At 39.2% G+C, this 25,717-nt stretch overlaps 1 protein-coding gene across 5 annotated transcripts in view; it reads left to right on the top strand.

Moving 5' to 3' along the window:
• Positions 1 to 25,717, top strand: part of FIGN (fidgetin, microtubule severing factor) — a 146,646-nt gene that overhangs the window by 110,935 nt on the left and 9,994 nt on the right. For 2 of the 5 annotated variants that reach the window (XM_062187487.1, XM_062187473.1), the window contains one exon: positions 19,381 to 25,717. This exon is cut by the window's right edge and continues 2,754 nt beyond it. The exons of 1 other annotated variant lie outside the window; for it this stretch is intronic. In XM_062187487.1, the coding sequence (XP_062043471.1) occupies positions 19,389 to 21,635 (2,247 nt within the window). In that variant the 5' untranslated portion in view covers positions 19,381 to 19,388 and the 3' untranslated portion in view covers positions 21,636 to 25,717. Of the gene's footprint in view, positions 1 to 4,307; positions 4,736 to 14,186; positions 14,255 to 19,380 lie in introns of those variants that run through there. 2 more of the 5 variants (XM_062187479.1, XR_009865548.1) reach the window with 2 other exon arrangements.

Raw genomic sequence — 25,717 nt, 5'->3', positions numbered from 1 at the left:
AAGTATCTCCATTCTACCCCAAACATAGATAGTTACTTCCCTCTTCTGTGTCAAGCTACCCTGTTGTTAGAACATGCCATGCACATTTGGCTTGATCTGTGATTTCTAACAGGTATTTTAAAATGTTTGTTTATTTATTAAAAACAGAAGATCTTCCACCCACAGGTTCACCACCCAAACATTCACAACAGCCTGGGCTGGGCCAGGGAGTAGCCAGGTGCTCCATCTGGTTCTCCCACCTGCGTGGCAGGGACTTAAGTAATACACAATTATTTGCTACCTCCCAGGATGCACTTCAGTAGGAAACTAAGATCAGCAGCAGAACAATCTGGTATGGGATGCAGGCATTTGGAGTGGCAGCTCTGTGTGCTGTGCCACAGCACCTACCCCTGTGATACTGACCAAGTTTTCTCTAAGGCAAGAAGCCTCTTCTCTTTCCACAACTAAGCTCTCTGGGCCAGGCACCTGTATGCAGAAGGCACTCAGATCTTGTTAGAACATGAATGTCATTATCATATTTTAAACACTTAAGCCAACTCCACTTGCTTTCCTTAGTGAAGGTAGAAGCTGTCAAGATCGGAGATTCAAGGACAATGTTGTTTTCAAATTCTGACTTTGAGACTTAGCAATATCTTTTTCTCTGTAACCTATTTTCTTATAATGGACAAACTGCTTGGAAACAGGAAGAAAGGAAGAGAGGAAAAGAGAGAATAACTCACTGCCCACATACCAGAACCAAAAGTAAGCCTGAAATAATTTAAGACCTAAGTAAAAGATTGAATTTTCAAGTTTCATTTTAGTTTGTTGTTTGTTTCATGAAAATACACGGAATGATATTTTCTTTAGTTTTTTAGCAGAGGAATGTAGTAAGTGATGATATTGAGTAGCAAGTGAGACTGGTAAAGCTGTTACTAGATATTGTCAGTCCTTGAAAATTTAAAGGCTTGATGAGCCCTAATGTTTCTTTAAAAACTTATTCACAGGTTTAAATGGATGCTTTCTCTACACATTTAGAGTATCCGAATGGTATGACGAAAGACTGAAATACAAAGCCCAACTTCTCCAAAATAGTATCTTACCTAATGAATATGTTCTCCGTCACCATGACCATTTTATTCTGCCTGATGGACCCACAACTTGATTTACATCCTAATATGTGTGGGTTTTTTTTCTCTACTACAATCTTATCTGTGTTTATGAGCGTACTTCAAAAAATACATGGAGGGGATGGCGCTGCAGCATAGCAGGTTAAGCCGTGCTGTTTCGAATTCCAGCTGCTCAGCTTCCAATCCAGCTCCCTGCTAATGCACCTGGGAAAGCAGCAGAGAGTGGCCCAGTCCATGGGCCCCTGCACCCACGTGGGAAACATGGAAGAAGTTCCTGGCTCCTGGCTTCAGCCTGGCCCAGCCTTGGCTGTTGTGGGCATTTGGGAAGTGAACTAGTCAATGGGAACTCTCTCTGTGTATCTCAAATAAATATTATGAAATAAAAACATTTCCATGAACGTTTAAAAATTTTGAAAGGCAGAGAGAGAGAACTCTCATCTGCTAATCTACTGCCCAATATTTGCACACAGCCCACGTCTCCCATGGAGTGGCAGCGACTCAATTACTTGAGTCATTCCTCCTCCTGGATCTTGCATTAGCAGGAAGCTGGAGTCAGGGAAAGTCAGGCTTTGAACCTAGGTTCTCTGACATGGGGTAGTGTCTTAAGGGCTAAGCCCCCTCCTTGACCCCATATGTATGTAGCCTTCCTAGCTAATATCTCTCAAGTTAGAAATTAAGACCAAGGCAAATCTTGCCAACCTTCTATAACGCATGGTAGGCTCTTGATAAAGTATCAATTAACTAGAAACTCGGTTCCTAATTAGAATTTATAATTAAAATTAAAGTTTTAGGGCCAAGCTCTGTGGCGTAGCAGGTAAAGCCACAACCTGCAGTGCCAGTATCCCATATGGGCACCAGTTCAGCTGCTCCGCTTCCGACCCAGCTCTCTGCTATAGCCTGGGAAAGCAGTAGAAAATGGCCCAAATCCTTGGGCCTCTGCACCTACGTGGGAGACCCAGAAGAAGCTCCTAGGCTCATGGCTTTGGAATGGTGCAGCTCCAGCCGTTGTAGCCATCTGGGGAGTGAACCAGCGGGTAGAAGAGCTCTTTCTCTCTCTCTCTGCCTCCTGTCTCTGCCTTTCTCTAAGTCTGGCTTTCAAATAAATAAATAAATCTAAAAAAAAAAGCTAAAGCTTTATCATTATGGAATGTTATTTTTAAAAACTCACCAAAAGAATGAATCTTGTTTATCATTATTATTAGTTATCATTACTGTTATTTGAAATCTTGGAGGCTCTAGACTTTTGTAATAGAAGTAAATGCACAAAACATCCATTCTCTTTTATAAAGCATTCATAAATTACATGATTCATAAATGAAATTTTCCAAGGTTATGAGAAGACAACTTCAAAGAAACTAAAGGCAATCCTTTTGTTAGTTTTACATCTTTTTTTTTTTTTTTTTTTTGCTAATCATTTAGCTACGAGTAATTTAAGGTGAAAATATATGTTATCCAGTAGTTTCACTCACTGTTTTATTCTTCCATAGTTCTGAATATGAATTCACTCAAGACTTAAAGAAACAGTAACATATTTTGATCTGAAAGCTATATGAATTCACAAGGGAATGAGTTTTGTTTCTTCTGTACTTTGTAATGCAAAGAAGTGCATTCCACAAAATCGGATGAAACAAGTCTTTAATTTAACAGTCTCAGTTCTCATAGCCCTGTTGATTCAGAAAGGTGAAAACAGTTATGAGTATTTACTGGCTCCAATTGAAGTCATGAAACTTGTGAGATAAGAGGAAGTAGAGATTGCATTGGAAGAGGAATCATTCATTAACAGAATCATTCTTAACACTTTATTACAAATGGATATAAAATCTTGGTCTCATTATTTTTGTAACTTTTCATATTTATTTTGTTTATGGGCCTTCTATATTTTACAGTGTTAAGAATCTTATTTCGAAGCTGATTATGTGATTTCTGAAGTTGCTTTTAGTAAGCAAAAGATAATTTACCATGTAAGAGGTTTTATTTCATTACTAAAAATAGAAAAGCTTCCTATAAATCTTAGTTAGATATTCTCAAGAATTTTTTTTCACTTCCTTCCATGTAATTATTCTATATAAAGATATGCCTTTGGATCTTCTTTAGTAGGGATTCTATAGATAAGTATTTAGATTAGCACATGTGTCATCTTGCATGGAAGTTAACTTCTGTTCTTAGAGGTGTGTGACTGCTTTATCCCCCCCCCACCCCTGCATTATCAATAAGAAGCCTAGCTGACACTCATGACCACCCCTAGTGCATATAAATAATGTATATCCATAATACTAGCCTTTAATGCTAAGAGCTTAGTAAATAATGCTACAAAAAGGGGAAAATTAAGAAGGAAAATGATATTCACATATTAAGAGCAATATCTAATGAAGTAATGGAATTTTATTTTATTTATTTATTATGGAAGGTCAACACTTGAAATATTTCTTTTGGAATTTCCATTTTTTTCTGTTTTTAACTTGGTGATAGAAATGCCATTTTTCCTCTTAATGATCACAGTATATTTATATGTGGGATAACTTTATGATTTCTCAAAATCAAATAACAGGAAGACTTTTTGTTTGAAGTCTGAGGGTGCTGATGAAGAAGATTTGATGGCTGGTATCCATTATCAGTTATAAAATTTTCAGCTAGGATTTGTTAACAAATCCTCAGTTGAGAAACCTTTTGGCCAGATTGGCACTAACCTGATATTTTCTATAAAATGAATATAATCCATCTCTAAAAAGAGATGACTGTAATTCCAAATATGTTTAAAATAGAAAAAATAAAGTTATTGCAATAAATCTAACATCACAGCAACTAATTCAGGGAGCTTAATTATGACACTGGTAAATGTGAAAATCTATTCAGTGCTAGGAACACTTTTCACATTACATTCACGCTGAAGATTGGCTGTTAAGAGCTCATTACTGGTATTTTTCTAAAGAGTGGTTTATTAAACACAGTTACCTAATAAGCATCTTTGGTGGTGCAAATTGCTGAAAACAGTAATGAGTCTGATTAGACTTCATTTCAATTACGACAGCTTGTCTAGAAAAAAAACTACATTTATATATGTGTGTGTGTGTGTGTGTATGGAAAAAGAGAAAGAAGTATGTGTACACATACACGCAATCTTTCCTTGATGTTTTGGATTCTAGCTGCAAGACACTGCAGATTTAAAAAAAGAAAAAACAGTTCTATATTTCCTTTCCACAGCTCACTAATGAAGAGAGAATTGTCCAAGTCATCATCCAATTTACACACTGGAAAACTGGATGGACCAAGTGGAGTCACAATCATGTTTGCTTAAAAACGGCAAAGGCTGCCTTGGCTAATATATCTAAATAAGGTCACCTTTAGGTTCTCTCTGTTTTTCTTCTTCTCTTTCAAAATATGAAGCTATATTTGAGGTGGAAACTTAAAAACCATTCATTTCTATTTGGTGTGTGGCAGTTACTCTTTAGATTAGTAGGCTCACCTTTCAGTTATTTTTTATCCATGAATCTTCTACTTGAAATCATAATAATATGGGAAGCTGTTTGACTATGCATCTAATTATCGGACTAAATTTTTAATACATATGTTGGGAGGGGATTAAATAAAAGAAACAAAGCTTTATGAATGTGTTCTAACATTTCAGAAAGTGTAAGGGAATATTTATTAGACACCAACCCTGATTTTTGTATTTTTAAAAAGTGTTATTTAGCTGTGTTTAACAGCTAACCTCCTATTAAATTCTGCCTGTATATTACTACTCAAATTGAAGAAAAAAAACTGTTAATGTAAAAAGCCTTTAAGTGATTAAGCTGTCATTGCTGTCATTCGGGTACTCGAGTAACATTTTAATGCTTCTGGGAGCCATGGTCAGGGATGCAATCCTCTGCCGTATGCTATGCTTTTTTAATAGATTCTTTTAAAAGTATAATATTATTTGACATTGAACTGGAGAAACAATTTCTAAAGCAAATATGAAAACAATGGTTAGATGCAGAAGCCTTAAATAAATGGAGGGCATAATAGAACATCCTCACCTGAAAAATCTTCACAAGTTAGTTAAGTGATCATATTATAGCTGTAAAACTAAAAATTATAGTTCCCTTGTAGGCATTTTCATGCTTTTAAAATGATTTACTTAAAAGAGGGCAGGTTCAGGTATGTCAGTTCAATGAGTAGGAATATACTTTTAGATTATTAAATGATAAATTCCTTCTTAATTCATCAAGTCTGTAAATTGTCAGTTTTGTTTAAAAAGGAAAAAAGACTATTGCATAGAAAACACAAAGGTAATTCTAAATTAACAGTTGAGATGTTTTCCTGTGTAACCCAATTATATATTTTAAAGTAATTATAAGTATAGAATTTTTGGAGTTTTTGACTTGGTTTGATTCAGGAATAATTAATATATAGCTAAAGAAGACTTTATGTAAGTAAATATCTCACTCTTTTTTTCAAGCTTTCATACTTTATTTCATCGTGATTGGCACACATGGAGGGGGGTTAGTAATGTGACACCTTGCAGCTCCTACCACTGCTGCCCTTCTTCTGCCTCACTGCCACCCCATCCACACTGGTCATGCTCCCAAGACCACTGGGCTGTGGGGGGGGGTGAATATTACTTTTGATGAAAATATGATATGTACATTGTTTGCTGAAGGATTTAGAATATGCTTTGGAGTCTGAATTTAATGGTAAAGTGTAGATTGTTATTTAGGATAGAACAAGATTGTAGAAATCTTTATTCATCTCTCAGTCATTCTTCTCCTTATATTTTATGCAGTGTCTACAACCACTAACATACATCTAAATGCATACACATACATATTACCTGCATGTTTTGGGGGACATTTATCTTTTCTGTTCCTTAAGAATTTGTTTCCTGTGAATTAGGTAGCACACAATTTGAAGAGACAACAAAAACATTTGAATTATTTATCCTTTCAACATAAGAAACTAAAAGTAGCATATTTAAAGTTAAAGTTCTTTTCACACAGTCTGCTAATTTATAAATGTGACTGAGAAGGACCCCCCTTTTTCCTCAGCTTATCAGCAAACACTTAACCATAACTAAGGAGGCCAGGAAAGATGTTCATGTTCATCAGTAAGTATAAAATTTTGGAATAGTTTAAACTACGAGAAGTAACATCCTTAGAGCATATAACTCTACTAAGACAATATTAAAAGTAACTTTATAACTTTTTAAAAAATGTATTTAGTTGGGGCTGGTGCTGTGATGTAGCAGGTAAAGCTGCCTACTGTATCCCATATGGCCACTGGTTCGAGTCCTAGCTGCTCTATTTCCAATCCAGCTCCCTGCTAATGTGTCTAGGAAAACAATGGAAGATGGCCCAAGTGCTTGAATCCCTGCACCCACTTGGGAGACCCAGAAGAAGCTCAAGGCTCGTGGCTTCCCATTGGCCCAGCTTCTGCTATTGTGGCCATTTAGGGAGTGAACCAGTGGATGGAAGACCTTTCCCCCACACCTTCTCTTTGACTAGGCCTCTGCCTCTACCTCTGTGTAACTCTGCCTTCCAAATAAATAAATACATCTTTCTCTTTAAGAAAAAAGAATTCTTCCCTCCCACCCGCAACCCTCCCAACTCCCACTACCTCTCCCATTCCATTCACATCAAGATTCATTTTCAATTATCTTTATATAAAGAAGATCAATTTAGTATATATTAAGTAAAGATTTCAACAGTTTGCACCCACATAGAAACACAAAGTGGAAAATACTGTTTCAGTACTAGTTATAGCATTAATTCACATTCGACAACACATTAAGGATAGAGATCCTACATGAGGAGTAAGTGCACAGTGACTCCTGTTGTTGACTTAACAAATTGACACTCTTGTTTATGGTGTCAGTAATCTCCCTAGGCTCTTGTCATGAGTTGCCAAGGCTATGGAAGCCTTTTGAGTTCACAGACATCAATCTTATTTAGACAAGGTCATAGTCAAAGTGGAAGTTCTCTCCTGCCATCAGAGAAAGGAACCTCCTTCTTTGATGGCCCGTCCTTTCCACTGGGATCTCACTCACAGAGATCTTTCATTTAGAAGTTTTATTTATTGGTGATGGAATTGTTTTTGCAGTGGTTTAAGTTGCTGCCTGTGATGCTAACTGTCATATGAGCACCAGTTTGTGTCCTAGGTGCTCTACTTAATGCCCAGTTCCCTGCCAATGCATCTAGGAAAAGCAGCAAAAGATGGGCCAAGTTCTTGGGCTCCTGCCACCCACATGGGAGATCTTGATGGAGTTGCAGGTTTCCGGCCTCGTCCTGGCCCAGCCATGGATGTGGTGGGGATTCAGGGAGAAAACCAGCAGATGGAAGACTGTTCCCTCTTTCCCTGTCTGTAACTCTGCCTTTTGGATAAGTGAATAAATCTTTGAAGAAATGTTTTTAAAAGTTTTATTTATTTGAAAGACAGAGTAATGGTGGCTCGGGGTTGAGAAGACACAAAATATTATGGTTCCCACTGTTCTTATCTCCCAACATTTCCCTCCTTGTTCACTGTGTTACAACCATACTGGTTCCTTGTATTCTTGATAATGATAAATACTTCTATGTTTAGGGGCTTGTATTTGCTAATTTTCTTTTTTTGACAGGCAGAGTGGACAGTAGAGGGAGACAGAGAGAAAGGTCTTCCTTTTTGCTGTTGGTTCACCCTCCAATGGCCGCTGCGGTAGGCGCGTTGCGGCCAGCGCACCGCGCTGATCCGATGGCAGGAGCCAGGTGCTTATTCTGGTCTCCCATGGGGTGCAGGGCCCAAGAACTTGGGCCATCCTCCACTGCACTCCCTGGCCACAGCAGAGAGCTGGCCTGGAAGAGGGGCAACCGGGACAGGATCGGTGCCCCGACCGGGACTAGAACCCGGTGTGCTGGCGCCGCTAGGTGGAGGATTAGCCTACTGAGCCGCGGCACCAGCCTGTATTTGCTAATTTTTTAAAAAATATTCTTTTAAAAACATTTATCTATAATTTTAAAAAATATATATTTATTTATTTAGAATTCAGAGTTACAGAGAGGGAGAGACAAAGAAAGAGATCTTCTAACTGCTGATTCATTACTGAGATGTCTGCAATGGCCAGGGCTCATCCAGGCTGAAGCCAGGAGTTTCATCCGGGTCTCCCATGGGGGTGGCAGGGGCCGAAATACTTGGGCCTTCTTCCAGTGCATTTCCCAGGCCATTAGTAGGGTGTTGGATCAGCCGGGACATGAACTGTCACCATATGGCATGCCAGCATTGCGGGAGGCAGTTTTACCTGCTACACCACAACACTGGCCCTAGCAACTTTTTTAACTGCTACATTAGAGACAATGTGAGCTGGCTTATTTATAATAGAAGATAATTGGAATGGTTTTACAAGCAAAAGAAAGAGGATCTGAATTTCATGTTGTTAATTCATATAAACCTGGATCAATCATTTTATTCAATTCAGTCAAAACCTCAACTTTGGTGTTTTACTTTTTTTAAACATACTGGCATTGTCCACGACAATAGCAGAAGTTGTACGTATTGTCATGTAGAATGAAATCTAAGTGGGATCTGAAGAAGCACATTCTTTACTGAGGTCTCTCTACTAACATTTGGTTTGGATTGTTGTCCACGCCTTCTGGGCCAGGAAGAGCTGCTTCCTCTGAAGACACTGATCCCCTTTTCTGCTTCTGCCTCATCATACAGCAATGTTTGTTTTTACAAATGAAAGCCAACAGCGCTAACGACTGGACTGTCATTCCCACTGCACTTCTGCAATGTTCATTTATCAGGAAGTCCCTGCATCCCAATTATAGATGGTGCTCAGGGTGTCGAGAACATAGAAGTGATGAAACTACTGTTACTGCTCAGAGCTTCTGCACTGATAATCCTGGCCTCTGTTGGTTGTATTCTAAAGCAGTTTGTCTTCATACGTCATCTTATATGAAAGAAACAACGCTAAACCTACCAAAACTCATTTCATATGTAGCTTTTTCCACTGCCTTCAGATCAAAGTTATTTTCTTCAGGCTGGTCTAAATTATACACAGGTCCCAGGAGTGAAGGACAGTGAATTAATGCACTATGTCACCGAGCCCTGGCTATGGAATATTTTTTTCAAAGTCCAAGACACTATTTTGCTATTACATTAAAAATTAATGTACAAATTGCTAAAAAGAGAAAGATGCATAAATAACCTAAGCAAATTTTGTCTAGGTTGTGCACATTTTTAGAGTCACCTAAAGCAAAGAATTCTAAGGAGAAAGGTTGAAGAGTTGTGTGCTTGAAAAGTAAATAATATGCTTGTCCCTTTGTCTAATTACGTGAGGGAGCTCTCAGTCTCACTGAAGTAGCCTTATCTAACTGTTTTGCTTTACGTAAGCTGCCTTTTTAGAATAAGGTTCCAGAGGAATCCCGAAAAGAGGATGAATGCAAATTTCATTTTATACAAGGCTGCGGAGTTCTGGAAAATCTGCATTTCATTATTGACCCATGTCAACTAGCTGTGTTGGGCAATATAAATAAATTGAGCTTTGCATTCAGATACATGAACTAGAAAGCCCACAACAAATATTTACCAATAGTTGTATTTGCAAATAATGGTTACTAGAACATTTTAGGATTGTGACTGAACAAGTAAACCTGCCCTGTCATAATTCAAGGTTGGTAGTATGCTTGGCTTGTGTTAATTAAAAGTGCAAATATATTTTTAGTGGCAAAAAGAGTATCTTGACCATCAACTGGAATAATCTCAGAGTTTGGAGATGATGCTCTGTAAAGCCTTTTAAAAATAAAAATTGAAACCCCTTAGGAATTGCACAATCCTTTGGCATTGAATTTGTTTTTCTGAATCAATCATACAGCCGGATACTATGAATCCAGCATGAGGCTCTCAGGTTGTGTTAACCCCATTTATCCCTGCATGCTGTTGCTCACCTGTTATTTACACACATAAGAGGGTTGATCCTGCAGAAAAGTAGAGTGCTCTGTTGTGACATAGAACATACATATTCATTAGCCCTGGCAGTCCCCATGGACATTTGTGGTATGTCCTGATGATCTTTGTATGACAAAAAAGACTTGGGGGAAGGGGAGAGTCTTAATGGATTGAAAACCATATATGGAAACATGGAATAGACAGCATGAGAAATGAAAGGCCATAAAGTAACAACTTTAAAGGTTAACTTGGAAGCAGTCTGTAAACTGATTATAAATTGCCTAAAATTCACAAAGGTAGCATAAAGAAAACAACATTTGCTTCAGTATGGGGCAGCCAGTCCTCTCACCTTAGACCCCTTTCCCTAGCAATGGTTGATGACACCTGACACTAAATACTAAGATGCAGAGTATGAGTCAGTTGTGTATTTTAACCTGCATGTATGAAAAGGGGCACGGCCAAGCATTCTTTTGAATTACTCATAGTAGGAGTCTTGGACCCTGATTTTCAATTGATTTTAGATTATTTAAAAATGTTTACAAGAAACTTTAAAAATATACCCTCCCAAGAAAAAATGTAAATCTATCATGTTAAACTATATATATTTGTGTATGGACATGATTATATGTTCACTTGTATACTTTGATTTAAGTATTAGAAATTGTAAAGTCCCCAGTGGAAAAAAAAGTACTTATTTGAATTATGGTGATGGTTTCTTGGATTGCTTTAAGCGATCTGATCCCGATCACATATTGAATATAATCTCAGTGGTTTAAATGTGATATTCCTTTCATCAGTGTAATTTCTTTTGCATAGCTGCTTATGCATTCAACCTCACAAATGCAAGCCATCTTCTTATATAGGTCTTGAATATTAAAAATAATAACTAGTCAGGCCCATGCACACCAAGTTTCATGCTCAGTATGAAATATTGGCAAAATTGTCCTCTTTACATTTGGTCATGTTGTGGTGAGTATTTTCTTTCTATTAGTAAGATGTAATATATGTTAAGGAACCTGATTCAGACCATAAGCTACCCACAAGTTTAATTTTAGGGTCAGGGTATCATACAATGGTGCCCATAACATTGAACACAGGCTCTTTTGTTCTTAAGATTTATTTACTTCTTTGAAAGGCAGAGTTATAGAGAAAGCAGGAAAGGCAGAGAGAGATCATCCATCTGCTGGTTCATTCTGCCATGGTGGGAGCCTGTCTTTGGGCCATCTTCAGCAGCTTTCCCAGGCACATTAGCATGGAGCTGGACCAGAAGTGGAGCAGCCAGGATTCAAACTGGCACTCATATAGAATGCCAGCATCGCAGGTGGTGGCTTAACCCACTGCACCACCACATTGGTTCCTGAACACAGGCTCATAATAAGGCTAATGTTATGGCACATAGGCCAAGATCTGTCACTTACCCACAAATGGTCTACTCAACAGCTTTCTCTCAGAAATAATAATCAGAACTTTGAAGTAGCTTAGACAGGCTCTCAGACAAGTTGTACTAAAGCTCATGTAATTGACAAATAGGAGATTCCTTACTAATAAATGAAGCTTTGGTTTGTGGTATAGAATCTCTAACATGTTCAAAGAAACAGATTAGCAGTGGTGGAGATGGTCATATGGAAAATAGCATGAAAAGATATCAGGCCATTCAAGAGCAAAGTGGCAAACTGAAATAGCAGCTGTCTGGGACCAGTTTCTTAAAAGACACCATTGTTCATCATTTGAATCAACAAAAAACTTAGGTATTTTACTGGTGCTCTGATTATTAAAAAGTGGTGCTTGGAAAATCTTTCTCCTGAAACTGACTACATTTGAAGTTGTAGAGCAATAGACTCGCCAGTTTGCAAGAAAATGCAATTAAATGAAAAAATTGTAGCCTGAAGCTTCAGAGTGAAATCATCAATTCAAATGCCTCTGTGACCTGACGGAACAAAAGTACCTGATGTTGTAATAGAGAGTGGGAACATGACAAAGTAGCAAACGTATGCTGTGTCCAAAGAGGGAGTTGGTCCTTGGAACATCAGCCAACTGTTGCCAGGCAAGAATGAAGTGTTGCAAAATCTTTTAGCTTGTCTTAAAAATGGGATTTTTTTTTTAATAAAGTTGACTGGTTTTTAAGACCCTGGCCAAACAACACACGGTTGGAGGCTCTATGCTGCCCTCAGGTCCTCAGGTTGCAGTTCTCTGTAGCAGGGTGAGGGATCTGAACTGTACTTAGTGAGGGTCATTGAGCCAGAAATGCCTTCGTGATTGGTAAAAAAGGATTGCTTTATGCAAATAAGGTAAAATGGGGTGGGGAGAGAATTTGCCACAAAATGTGTCTTGATGTGTGAAAATGTGACTTAATAAAGAAAAATCATTTGACAGTATTAAGTTATATGATTAGAATATCCTATTTTGAGAATGCAAATTTTGAGATTATTCTCAATTTATTTTTAGTCTAAAAGTATTCCACTTCCTAGTTTTGGTCTTTAAAATGATGAGTCATAGGTAACAATAAGAATAAATGAAGGAGCCAGCACAGTGGCGCAATAGGTTAATCATCCGCCTGCGGCGCCGACATCCCATATGGGCACCGGTTCTAGTCTCGGCTGCCCCTCTTCCAGTCCAGCTCTCTACCATGGCCTGGGAAAGCAGTAGAAGATGGCCAAAGTCCTTGGGCCCCTGCACCCGCATGGGAGACCTGGAAGAAGCTCCTGGCTCCTGGCTTTGGATCAGCGCAGCTCCAGTTGTTGCAGCCATTTGAAGAGTGAACCAATGGAAGGAAGATCTTTCTCTCTGTCTCTCCCTTTCACTGTCTGTAATTCTAACTCTCAAATGAAATAAAATTGTTTTTTTAAAAAAAGAATAAATGAAATACTGCAGAAACATTTTGAATCTTGGACAACTTTTGATTAAGGAGATCATGCTCTGTATTTTGCTATGAAAGAATTTTTATACCTTTTTTAAGATTTATCCATTTATTTATTTGAAAGTCAGAGTTACACAGAGAGAAAGAAGGAGAGGCAGAGAGAGAGAAAGAGAGTGAGAGAGAGCGAGAGAGAGGTAGAGACAGAGAGCGAGGTCTTCCATCCACTGGTTCACTCCCCAAATGGCCGCAAGGGCCGAAGCTGTCCTGATCCAAAGCCAGGAGCCAGGAGCTTCTCCGGGTCTCTATGTGGGTGCAGGGGCCCATGGATTTAGGCCATCTTCTACTGCTTTCCCAGGCCACAGCGGAGAGCTGGATTGGAAATAGAGCAGCTGGGACTTGAACTGGCGCCCATATGAGATGCCGGCACTGCAGGTGGAGGCTTTATCCACTACGCCAGAGCGCCAGCCCCTATACCTCTCTTATAAACAATATTCCCACTGGAGAATTTCCTTTTTAGTCTCAAGTTGAAGAAAAGCTGATTTATAAATTCTGGAAGTGGTTTACTTTTCTCTGCATAGCCATTGTTGTTTGTTTTGTGTTCGGTCCACTTCTTTTTCAAAATAGTAAGATATAACAACTCACAGTTGGAAAAGCTTAATACTTTCACAGAATATTATGACTTTAGGTAAACTTTAAGAGCAGTACTATAAAGTTAATGATACATTATTTTCCACATTTTGTAGATGGAAAAAGTGAGCATGATGGGTGTAAGCATCTTAACAAGATTATAAGTAAGTGATGACATAAGCAGTGTCAGTGGTCACTTTCTCAAGCCTGGCATTTTACTCTTCAAACAGAATTCTAGAACGTCTTTATGTCTCTACAGCCCGTTTCTACCCCAGCAATCTATTAATGACTCTGTAAAATATCATTGTATATAAAATAGCCAAATGCACAGGACACCATAGAAAGTGAAATACCAAAACGACAGTGAGTCTTTCTAGATGGGAATAGGTCATTTCAAAATTCCATTAATCTCTAAAACCAAGGACTTTAATTTGAGAGAATTAGGAAGTAAAATTATGAAGGAGATAGAAAGCTGAAAAGGTTTCATCACCACGTTAAAAAAAAGAGAGAGAGAGAAAAGACTTCCTTGGTTCAGGTAGTTAGCATTGATCCTCAAAGCTTTGCACCGAGTGGGCCCTCTCTCACATTCAACTCATAAAGGACTTGCAATTTTGGCTCTAAAGATGAAACCAAATTAGATAGATTAAACAGATTATTTCAGTGCTTCCTCCCTTCACTTTTTCTCCTATTGTTTCTTTTAGATCGGATGTCATATTCTAAGGCAAGGCATTATCAGGAAATGGACTGAGAAAGCTTCCAGACCCAATGGGTTAGTGCAAGTAATACTAGATGTGCTGTGTCGCCCTCTTGTTTATGAGAATGCACAGAATAGACAAAAGGACAATGCTGCTTCATCTGCTGAAACATTTCAGTTGATTGTCACTTCCCTTGCAGAATAAAGATAGGCAGATATTCCAAAGACAGTTTTCAGTACTAGGAGGTTTGGAGTCCCTCCCTCAGAAGGCTGTTTCTTGCATAAACCTGCATTTTTAGCCATTGACTTTGCTGTTCTCTGCTTGAAATTGTGAATGCTGTGTGTGTGAGTTCTGCCACTCCTGACCTAAGAGACGATGGTTTTGCTGCATTATTAGGCAGAGGGATGGGAAACCATTTTAATTATTTTGTTGTATTTGGTCTAGCAGTGATTATTTTTCTAGATTGAATCTTGCTAACTATTGTATTACATTTTTAAAAATAAAGAAAATTTCAGAGACACAGTAGTGCAGACTTCTGAGAGAGCTATGTAGACATCCTGGAGCAAGCAAACCCTGCCATGCCTGCAGGTGTTTGCCTCAGGTCCCTGCCCTGAGGAAGTCGGAGAAAACCTACAAATGAGGGCAGAGTCCCTAGCAGCCAGAATTACCCCATGGGAACATTACAGAAAAGAGGTTTTTTGGGCCTGATGAGCTGTTGCATAGCATACATGTGGTGAAGGTGGGGGAGTGAGCGCCTCTAATATTTCCAGGAATATGGGCTAAAAATAGATTCTAGAAGACCTAGTCTTTTATTTCCAGTTTCCTTCCATTCTGAAGGTTATTTTTATACCCTCCATTTTATTTTTTTTTTTTCTGTAGAATGGTTTCTTTAAAACTTTGAAGCTGTGGCGGAACTTCAGAGTATGCTACAGTTGTTTAGTTCCAAAACTAGTTAAATAGCAGAATGAAAGAAGGAAAGTGACAAGGCAGTACCTGTGAAGTAATTAAACCCACGTTATAAAATGGTCAGCAGTGATGAGAATGACAGATGTTATCCGAGGCATCCAGTTATATGGAAAAAATAGACATGTTCACTTATATGTGCATAAATTCATTCTATAACAGTAAGACAACATTCAGTCATTGTACTGCAGTAACTGGCATACTCATGTGACATGTATGTTAACAAATCTCAAGAGCAATTTTCTATTAAATTGCATATTTTATAGACATCACATTGTGAAATGTGCCACCTGTGCTAAGAATTTTCTGATCCTTCCAAAAATAAAAAGTGATATTTTGGAACAATCCTTCAGTTTTCTTGAAGAACTCTTTTTCTTATGTTTTCTGAATTGTACTGAATCTATTAGGCTATTGCCACATAGCAGTTGGGGACTATTGTTCTAATAATGTTAAACAGTATCATCTCTAGGATTTGTCTCTTCCTATTGTAAAGGGAAGCATATAAAAGCTGTTTTTAAAACCCATCTCATTTAAGTGACATGAGTTTACTGCATTTACACATTACAGCAATGCAATCGGGGCATGCTTCTCCTGTCCAAGGAAATTTTGTATTTTCCTTCAATTTCACATCAAAACATCACCACTCATAAACAGAACAGCAATGACAACAACAAAACAAGTTTGGTATTACTTCAGTTAGTATGAGACCAATGCAAAGGTGTCTAATGCTCCCAAGGCTAGTGCAGTCTCTTCAGCACTGGCTTCTTCAGCTCCTACTCATATTCCGAGTTTATCATTGACTGTCAACTTGTGCTGACAAATAACCTTGATGATTTCAAAACACTGCATAAATTCTCATGTTTCAGAGCATGTGAACAATTCTGTTGCCTTAAGATTAATCAAAACCCAATCTTGCTTTTTGCAGTCCTGCTAAGGTTTTTGTTAGTTAATATGCATCAATTTAAAAAAATTTTCAAATATTTTGGTAAGCACATCCAAAATAGCATGAGAATCAAAAGGCACTGGTATATCCAGTAACTGTTCCAAACAAATAATTTTGATAGATAGGATCTTTGCCTAATTTCAGATGAAATCAAAATCTCACAAAATTTAATTAGCTTTGCTAGAGTTAAAGTATGCAGATATTCCCTGAGAAAGCAGGCAAAATCTGTTTTATTTAAACTGTATATTTCTGTCTTTCATGGTGATTATAGCTTATTAAAATTATTTTACATTTTCCTTATAAGTGAACAGTTTACAAAAAAATGTTATTTAAGCTTGTGCAGATGGAAGGTACCCACCTCCCACTTTAAAAAAAATCAAAGTAGTTTCGTTTTTGTTGAAGGGGCTTTTTTAAATTGTGTTTGTTAACTTATGCCAACAGTGGCTCAGTTCAGCTAACTGAAAGGAAGCCATATCCTTTAAGTTGTGTGTGTGTATGCGTGCATGTTGTGATAAATTCCTTTAACTTGTGTGTGTGTGAGAAGGCATGTTGTGATAAATCCATTGCCCATGACTTCTAAGTTATTTTCTTAGCCTTTGCTTCAAGACATTTATTCACATGTTCCTCCTTTAGCTGCCTAATCAAATTTCAACTCATAGCATATGTGTTTATTTTCTCTATTCTCTGTTTTGATACCTTTTAAAGAAAAAAAAAATCCTAATAGAAGTTCTCTGGAAATAATTTACAGGATTAATGAATTTATAGGTCTTTTAGACAGTTCTACATTACAGTCACATTAATATTCTCTCCTTTTATAAGGCTTGAAGTAAATCCCATGACACTAGAAGAATTTAGATACTGATTACTTGCGATTGGTTCCTGGTGATTTGCTCTTAATAATTTCCAGTTGAATTTAATGAAAGTATGATTCCTGAAATGCTGCTTCATTAAAATTGCATCTTTTCCCCTTTAAGTGTGGTTTCAGTCATTTCACCCATTTTGCGGTGTGTTTTCCTCCCCCTTAAAAAATAATGATTGAGAAAGCAGAAACAATTAAGGATTTCATTTTAGTTCTTCCTAGAAGTCACTCCCAGAGTTTATCTCAGTGAAATGATGCTAGCTGTACTTTGTGAACATTTACAATCTTTTTCAATTTGATTAGATTATTTCAAAGCATAGAAAGTTCTTAAATCAGAAATATTGAAGACTTGTGCTGTGTAAAGGAAAAATGAAGAATCCGGTACACACACAAGAGAAGTGAGGTCTCCAATGTTTTTCCTAAAATCTACACACATGTGGAAGTTGATTGAGTTACCCTCTGCAGCATTCAGACTTAATTTAACTGCGTTGGTGATTTGCAAATGAATATCTACATGGATCCTTTTTAAAAATCCAAATGCAAATGAGTACAACTGCAGTAAAATATATTTGCAAATGAATCCTGTTGCTTTATTCATTTATTGTGTAATTACTGCAATCCTTCCCACCTTGTTTTCAGTATTTCTTAATCATTAAGTCGGAAGCATGACAGCAGTGCCAGCCCTGGCATGATTCTCTTTGACTAAAACCTTGTAAATTAACACAATTAGCACAGCATCATCCTGCTAATTAACTTCCAGTGTCTGGTGCAGTGGTTTTGCAAACAAGGAAGAGGGAGTCAGAAGGGAATCAACATGCCATTCTGTTACCAAACTGTGTGTTGTGTTCAGTTTAGCTCAGTGAGTCTATGCTGGCCATGTCAGAAGCCAAAGTGAGGCAGTGAAGAGCGACGGGGGCTGGGGGAGAAAAGCAGAAAGGGGTAGAAGCTGTCAGAATAGGCTAGGTTAATTCAGAAGGGAACTGGTACCACAGATGCTTCATTTAGACCAGGCCTCCTCCTTATCAAGGAATCTCTGCCAGAGGGCACAAGACAGTTTGCAAAATTCACTTTGGGTAATACAAAAGAGATTAAGGCAGCCTGCTTAATATAGCTGTACCATAGGAGCAAGTATTTGAACGAAGCTGAGATTCGAATGGGATGAGCCAGCACTGGGAAATAGGAGGGCAGGATTCCAGTCCTCTTCTGTAACTAACTGTGAGACCTCAAGGGTACGTTCTAAGTTTTTTCAAGCCTTGGTTCCTTAATCTGGGAAATAAGACCATTTCTATGGGCTCCTTTACATTTAAAATTCAAATGATTCTCTGATTCTACCTGCTTAATATTTTCCCTTAAATGAAAGAATATTTGTTGTGTAGTTTGCTACATGGTCGCCTTGCTTCGACTGGTAATCAAATACATGATAGAAGTACTCATACAATCTCTTTCTCTGGGTGCACTTTTCATGTAGAAATGTAGAGTTAGAATCCAGATGCTGTCTCCAGGCTCATCTTCCCTTGTACCTCTGTTTCCTCCTTTCTCAGCCTCTGTCTCTCTCCCTCTGTACCCTGGAGGATCTTTGGGGAGGGGGGATTGTCAGCGAAGAACGCTAGAAGGCCCACAGACAAGTGATGCTTGTTTTTTTTTTTCAGAGACTCAACAACAGAACTGAGAGGCAGAAAGGAGCCAGTTGTAATTCATACCGAGTTGTAGGCTTTGTGCGATGAAAGCGATGGAGCGCTGCCTGGGAGATTGCTTTGCTGCACTCCACGAAGCAGATTTGAAACTGTCGTGGACCACTTTAGATGAGAGTTGGATTATGGAATGACCTGCTATGTCTGTGTCATATTGTTCTGCGCAGGGAGCATTATACTGTGCTAACTAGGTGTTCAGTACCAAATAAGAGAGGTATCCTAGATGTGATCTGTCAGCTGTGTCTCATTTCTATATTGGTTAAAATAGAAAACAGAAACTGTGATGGGAGAAGACAGAATAGCTAGATATTGTACATGCTAATGCCATCACATGTGAGATATTTAAAATGCGTGATATTCTAAAAACCTGTGATTGAAGTCCAGTTTGACAGGAATGTGTGTGTACATATATATGTGCGTGTGTGTGTACAGCAAGTAACTTGCTGGTGCTGAAAGAAACATATTTGCATGTAACTTAAAAATGAAAAAAAAATCCAGTCTTCCATAGGGATAATTTACTTAAACTTCAGTTTACTTTGTACTCAGAGCTGAAATTTAGTCCATCATGTAAAGAATATATATTATAGAAATCAGAATACATATTCTAAACTGTAGCAATCCTTTATAATATAGATATCATTAATGGATTAGGTAACAAAAGAAGTTGTGGGAGAGAGCTTTAAGAGTTCTGGTGAATCTCTGAGTAAATTAACTTTCCCTCCCCCCTCCCCCCAAAATCCTTAGGCTTGAAGATGCAGTGGACGCCTGAGCATGCCCAGTGGCCAGAACAGCACTTTGACATCACCTCGACCACGCGGTCCCCTGCCCACAAAGTTGAAGCCTACAGAGGTCATTTGCAGCGCACCTATCAGTACGCCTGGGCGAATGATGACATATCTGCTCTGACTGCATCCAACCTACTAAAAAAGTATGCAGAGAAGTATTCTGGTATTTTGGAAGGTCCTGTGGACCGACCTGTACTCAGCAACTATTCAGATGCACCATCAGGCCTCGTGAACGGTCGGAAAACTGAAAGCGAACCCTGGCAGCCTTCCTTGAATTCAGAAGCTGTTTATCCTATGAACTGTGTCCCAGATGTCATCGCTGCCAGCAAAGCTGGAGTCAGTTCAGCCCTCCCTCCAGCAGATGTCTCTGCAAGTATAGGGAGCTCTCCTGGGGTGGCCAGCAACCTGGCAGAACCTAGTTATTCAAGTAGTACCTGTGGAAGCCACACTGTACCTAGTCTTCATGCAGGGCTCCCATCTCAGGAATATGCCCCAGGATACAACGGATCATATTTGCATTCTAGTTATAGTAGCCAGCCAGCACCTGCACTTCCTTCACCTCATCCATCTCCTTTGCATAGCTCTGGGCTCCTGCAGCCACCGCCACCACCTCCTCCACCACCAGCTCTGGTCCCAGGCTACAATGGGACTTCTAATCTCTCCAGTTACAGCTATCCCTCTGCTAGCTATCCTCCTCAGACTGCCGTGGGGTCTGGGTACAGCCCTGGGGGTGCACCGCCACCCCCTTCAGCGTACCTGCCTTCAGGAATTCCTGCTCCCACCCCCCTGCCCCCCACCACCGTTCCTGGCTACACCTACCAGGGCCATGGTTTGACACCCATTGCACCCTCGGCTCTGACAAACAGTTCGGCAAGTTCTCTCAAAAGGAAAGCTTTCTACATGGCAGGGCAAGGAGATATGGACTCCAGTTATGGAAATTACAGCTATGGCCAACAGAGATCTACACAGAGTCCTATGTACAGAATGCCCGACAACAGCATTGCAAACACAAATCGGGGGAATGGCTTTGACAGAAGTGCTGAAACATCATCCTTAGCATTTAAGCCAACAAAGCAGCTAATGTCCTCTGAACAGCAAAGGAAATTCAGCAGCCAGTCCAGTAGGGCTCTGACCCCTCCTTCCTACAGTACTGCTAAAAATTCATTGGGATCAAGATCCAGTGAATCCTTTGGGAAGTACACATCGCCAGTCATGAGTGAGCATGGGGACGAGCACAGGCAGCTCCTCTCTCACCCAATGCAAGGCCCTGGACTCCGTGCAGCTACCTCATCCAACCACTCTGTGGACGAGCAACTGAAGAACACTGACACGCACCTCATTGACCTGGTAACCAATGAGATCATCACCCAAGGACCTCCAGTAGACTGGAATGACATTGCTGGCCTCGACCTGGTGAAGGCTGTCATTAAGGAGGAGGTTTTATGGCCAGTGCTGAGGTCAGATGCATTCAGTGGACTGACGGCCTTACCTCGGAGCATCCTTTTATTTGGACCTCGGGGGACAGGCAAAACATTGCTGGGCAGATGCATAGCTAGTCAGCTGGGGGCCACGTTTTTCAAAATTGCTGGTTCTGGACTAGTCGCCAAGTGGTTAGGAGAAGCAGAGAAAATGATCCATGCCTCTTTTCTCGTGGCCAGGTGTCGCCAGCCCTCCGTGATTTTCGTTAGTGACATTGACATGCTTCTCTCCTCCCAAGTGAGTGAGGAACACAGTCCAGTCAGTCGGATGCGAACCGAATTTCTGATGCAGCTGGACACTGTACTAACTTCAGCTGAGGACCAAATCGTAGTCATTTGTGCCACGAGTAAACCAGAAGAAATAGATGAATCCCTTCGGAGGTACTTCATGAAACGACTTTTAATCCCACTTCCTGACAGCACAGCGAGGCACCAGATAATAGTACAACTGCTCTCACAGCACAATTACTGTCTCAATGACAAGGAGTTTGCACTGCTCGTCCAGCGCACAGAAGGCTTTTCTGGACTAGACGTGGCTCATTTGTGTCAGGAAGCAGCGGTGGGCCCCCTCCATGCCATGCCAGCCACAGACCTCTCAGCCATTATGCCCAGCCAGCTGAGGCCCGTTACGTATCAAGACTTTGAAAATGCTTTCTGCAAGATTCAGCCTAGCATATCTCAAAAAGAGCTTGATATGTATGTTGAATGGAACAAAATGTTTGGTTGCAGTCAGTGATAACTCCTTTGACAAAAAAAAAAAAAAATGTGGTGAATGTTGGCACACACACATAAAACCCACTACATAGGGAATAGAGGCCCTTTCCAGTAGTGTTTAAATTGCAAAGGGTTCGGGGGAAGATGACAATTAAGTTGCATCTTTAGCGTCAGGGTAGATTTGGAGGAAATGTGCATCACATAAGAGCTTCTGATTTGAAAAACCCCAGATGACAGAAATTACATGCGGATGCTCAGTTCGGTTCAAGCTAGACAACACTCACCAAGGAGCAAGGTGCAAGTGTGTTGATTTCAGAAGGACATGAACCTCGTGTGTTGATTCCATTCTGCTGTTCTCGAGATTTAGTTGCTGTCAAGTGCCTGGAGTGGTGCTTTATTTTTTGTTTGCCTCACAATTACATTGGTGGCATGTGCTAATATAAAGAGCTTTAACTTCAAACATTATTGGACTAAAGAGATGAACGGTTGTGTTATGACAGAAAACCAGATTTTTGCCATTTTAAGAGCAACAGTATTCCTCAATCCTGTCTGTTCTGCAGTATTAAGCTAAGAACAGGTAAAACAGGGTAACGGTAATCTGGACCTTAATTTCTGCAGTTCATTTCTTTTAATGTTCTTGTCTGCAAAAACTCAGGAAAGTGATTGTGATTTGTACAGTACCTCAAAGGAATGTGTTGAAAGCACTATGTACTTCTGAGAGTAATGGGATAGGCTTCGGTGTTACTTTATATTAAAATGTATGTTTACCTCAACAATTGGAAGATAGCAAGAAAAATTACTTTGAATGTATCCAGAGAAATACTGAAGTGTGATACAGTTGAATATTTACAATTTAAAGTAGAAATGGAGGGATTGAGAAAAAAAAAAAAGAATAGTTCTTTTACGAAGGATGGGAAATTAACCAGAGCAGAATAATTCTTCATGTCAATAACTGCAAGAGTTCTTAGTACATTGCTCCTTGATAATTAAGTGAAGATGTTCTTAAAAGCTACACTGGTTAACGGAAAGCTACTTATTCAGTTTGTGTTAGTGTCTGGGACAGTCAGCCACAAGGCCTCTTGGGGACCCTGAAAAGTCACAGTACCTGAAAACTAGAACTGCCCTTGACTGCGTAGGCGATGATGGTGGCGGTGGTGGTTTGCAAGTTCTCTCAAAACTGCTGGGAATTGTGTCATTCTATTCACTCAACTAGCTTACAGGCTTGCCGTGCTGTTTGATAGAATGCAGAGGATAGCAACCAAAACAAACACACAAATAAATCAAAGCGGAAACCAACCAACCACCCAACTGCTATAGATCCACAAAGAACCTCTGTATTTCCTCCCCTCTGCGAGTCCACTCTTGTCAGTGCAGTTTTGCTTCTCATTTTGAAATCTGGGCTGCAGTGCTCCTGTGTTTATTTCTACCTCAGTTTTGTTACATTTCTCTCAGAAAGTGAAGTAGAAAATTGGAAGTGGACACACACACACACACACACATCCTGCAATATAGCTTGCCAAATACGTTGCTTGGGTTGCCCCCATCTTTCCCTTTCCCCGTGAAATCTGGTTTCCAAAAGCAACAGTCTTTTGCCGACTTCCCCCTCAGCCCAGTGCACCCCTCTCTTGGCATTTGTGGCATTTTTCTTAATTTTCCATTTCTCTCCTGTTCCCCATGCAGCTGTTCTTTATACCTTTTAATGCTTTATGTGCAACTTCTCATTGATAGCTGGCTGATGTTAGGCAATGCCTCTGAACAGTCACTATGCAGGCTGTAGCTCCCTAAAGCCACTGGCCGTGCATAAGCAGAACAGCCTGGCTTATTGAATGTATGTCCTGTTTCTGCCCACCCTCCACCCCGACCCTGCTCCTTTTTAAGTTTAGAGATGCAGTAACAGAACTGTGGCAAAGCACTGGCATTTTATGTATTCAATAAGTAATGTACATTTTTAAAAAAGATTTAAATAAATGCAATGAGAAGCCCCAAGAAAGGTCTTTCTGTTATTTTTTTTCTTTGAAAATTTTTACTGCTCTTATCCACAGTGTCAAACTCTCTGAAATGCTTCACAGAAAAAGCTAGCGAGGGATTTTGTGATCTTTCTGAAATTGTATGATACTTGATCATCACTCCCCCTTTTTATTTTTTGTGTTGCTAAAAACTGAGCAAGTGAACCAGAATTTAATTTACTATGATATTCTGTCAATTAAAACTGTGCTTATATATAAAATATTCCATTTTAAAAAGTGGTGCCTTTCATTAAGGATACAAAAAACAAATACCTAAGTATGTCCTTTGCTTTTCAACACTACAATCGTGTTCTGGGTCTACCCTGTGCATCCCTCGTCGTAAGGAAATTCTAATATCCCCATTAACTTGTAGGTCCATATTGATCTCTCTGACAAGTTTACTTTTGCACCGTGCTGACCTATTTTCTTTCAGACATTGCATTTCATTTCCGCCAACATGCTGTGTTCACTTGAAAGCATCTGGCAAGTTTTGACAAACTCAGTCTTATTTAGACAACTTTGGAAAATCCAGTATTGACCCACATTTTTTTGTGGCTAGTGAGACTTAATACCAAATATATGACTGCACTATGGTGTTTTACACTCATTTGTGAAGTGGAAAATTGAAGTCATGCACATTGGCTTTTAGCTTTAAGTGACTTAAAAATTCAAAAATCTATGTATTTAGAAGAAGCTGGAGTTGTGTGTGGTTTTTCCCTTTAGCCTCACAAATTATAGGATTTGATCCCTTAGGAAATGGGGCAAGTTGAAGAAATGAAGATGTGTTGGAAGAAATAAGGCTGACCTTTGAGTAAGAGTGCAGTGCTCTCCTATGATTCTTTGATTCTGCATGGCGGCAGCATCTTGAGCTCTTCAATAGACCAATCTAATAATGAGCTCTTTTCTGACCATCCATTTTGGAGCTGGGGTACCATCAGTGATAGTACAACTGAGTAATCAGGCTTCATCCTCCTGGCCTTTTTTTGACTGCTAAAAATTTGGAGAAGGCTACTAATGAAGGTAAGATAATAAGCCAGTCCAAATCCCTTGCTGTCTGGCCAGGAGACTGAGCCAGTCCACTTAACTGCCCCTAATTCCCTTCCTCACAACTGCAATAACATTTCCTACAGGGATGGAAAGGAAGTGAAGGAAACTACTTCAGTAGAAAGATCAATAGAAATCCAAGAGGTAATTCATAATGACCTTATATGTAACACAAATGGAAATACTCCACACTTCTGGCATGCTTCTTTCCAAAATATTTAGAACATTAGTGACAATATGGAAAACTTTGCTGACTGAGCTGATCAATGGAATGTGAAGGCAGTATACTTTAAGGCTATTTACTTTCACACAGAATGTTTATCTATTAAGTCAGTTTGTATTCTACTCAAATGCAGATAGACGGGTATAATGTTTTCTTGTGCATTTGAAACCTATCAAGGAGAAAATAAACCATTCCACTAAAATACATAGGCCAAACACCATCTGGGCAAGTGATAAAAGCTATCCAGAGGCTATGCTATGTAAAATAGCAGGGTCAATTTACATGGGTTGCATAGTACTTGGCTATGCAGTTTTCAGAGGAGTATGTCAAAAAACAAATCCAAATTAATTCTTACAATAAGTCTTTGTAAATTTAAACATATTTGGGGTTGGAAAGTATGTTTTAGAGGCATTTAATTTTTTTTCTCTGAAAATATATCCAACTCCAAGCAGAAAGACACTTCTATATTCGCATTCTCATATTTCTTAGCAAAAATTGGGTATCATGATCATCGAATATGTAGTTTGCAAAGTGAAAGGGACACCGTTTGTTGAACTATCGAGGCCACTAAAATAAAGATCTAATATATATATATATATATATAAATATAATTAGTGTGTGCGTTTGTGTGTGTATGTGTGTGTGTGCTGTTTTCACTACCACCTATTTGAACTTTAAAACAAGCATCTATTTTATATTATTCAGAAGCAACTGGTTACATCCTTTCTATACATGTGCAGAGGTACACTTGAACACTTTAAAGTGTTTTAACATGTTTTCTTCTTTTGGAAAGTAAAGCCTTCAGTTGTTGAAACACCTGCTGATTTTTAT

This window comes from Lepus europaeus, chromosome 1 (assembly GCF_033115175.1).
Source record: "Lepus europaeus isolate LE1 chromosome 1, mLepTim1.pri, whole genome shotgun sequence".
NCBI classification, from domain to species: domain Eukaryota; kingdom Metazoa; phylum Chordata; class Mammalia; order Lagomorpha; family Leporidae; genus Lepus; species Lepus europaeus.
The sequence above is the reverse complement of the archived record's forward strand: the minus strand, read 5'-3'. Positions and strand labels throughout refer to the sequence as shown.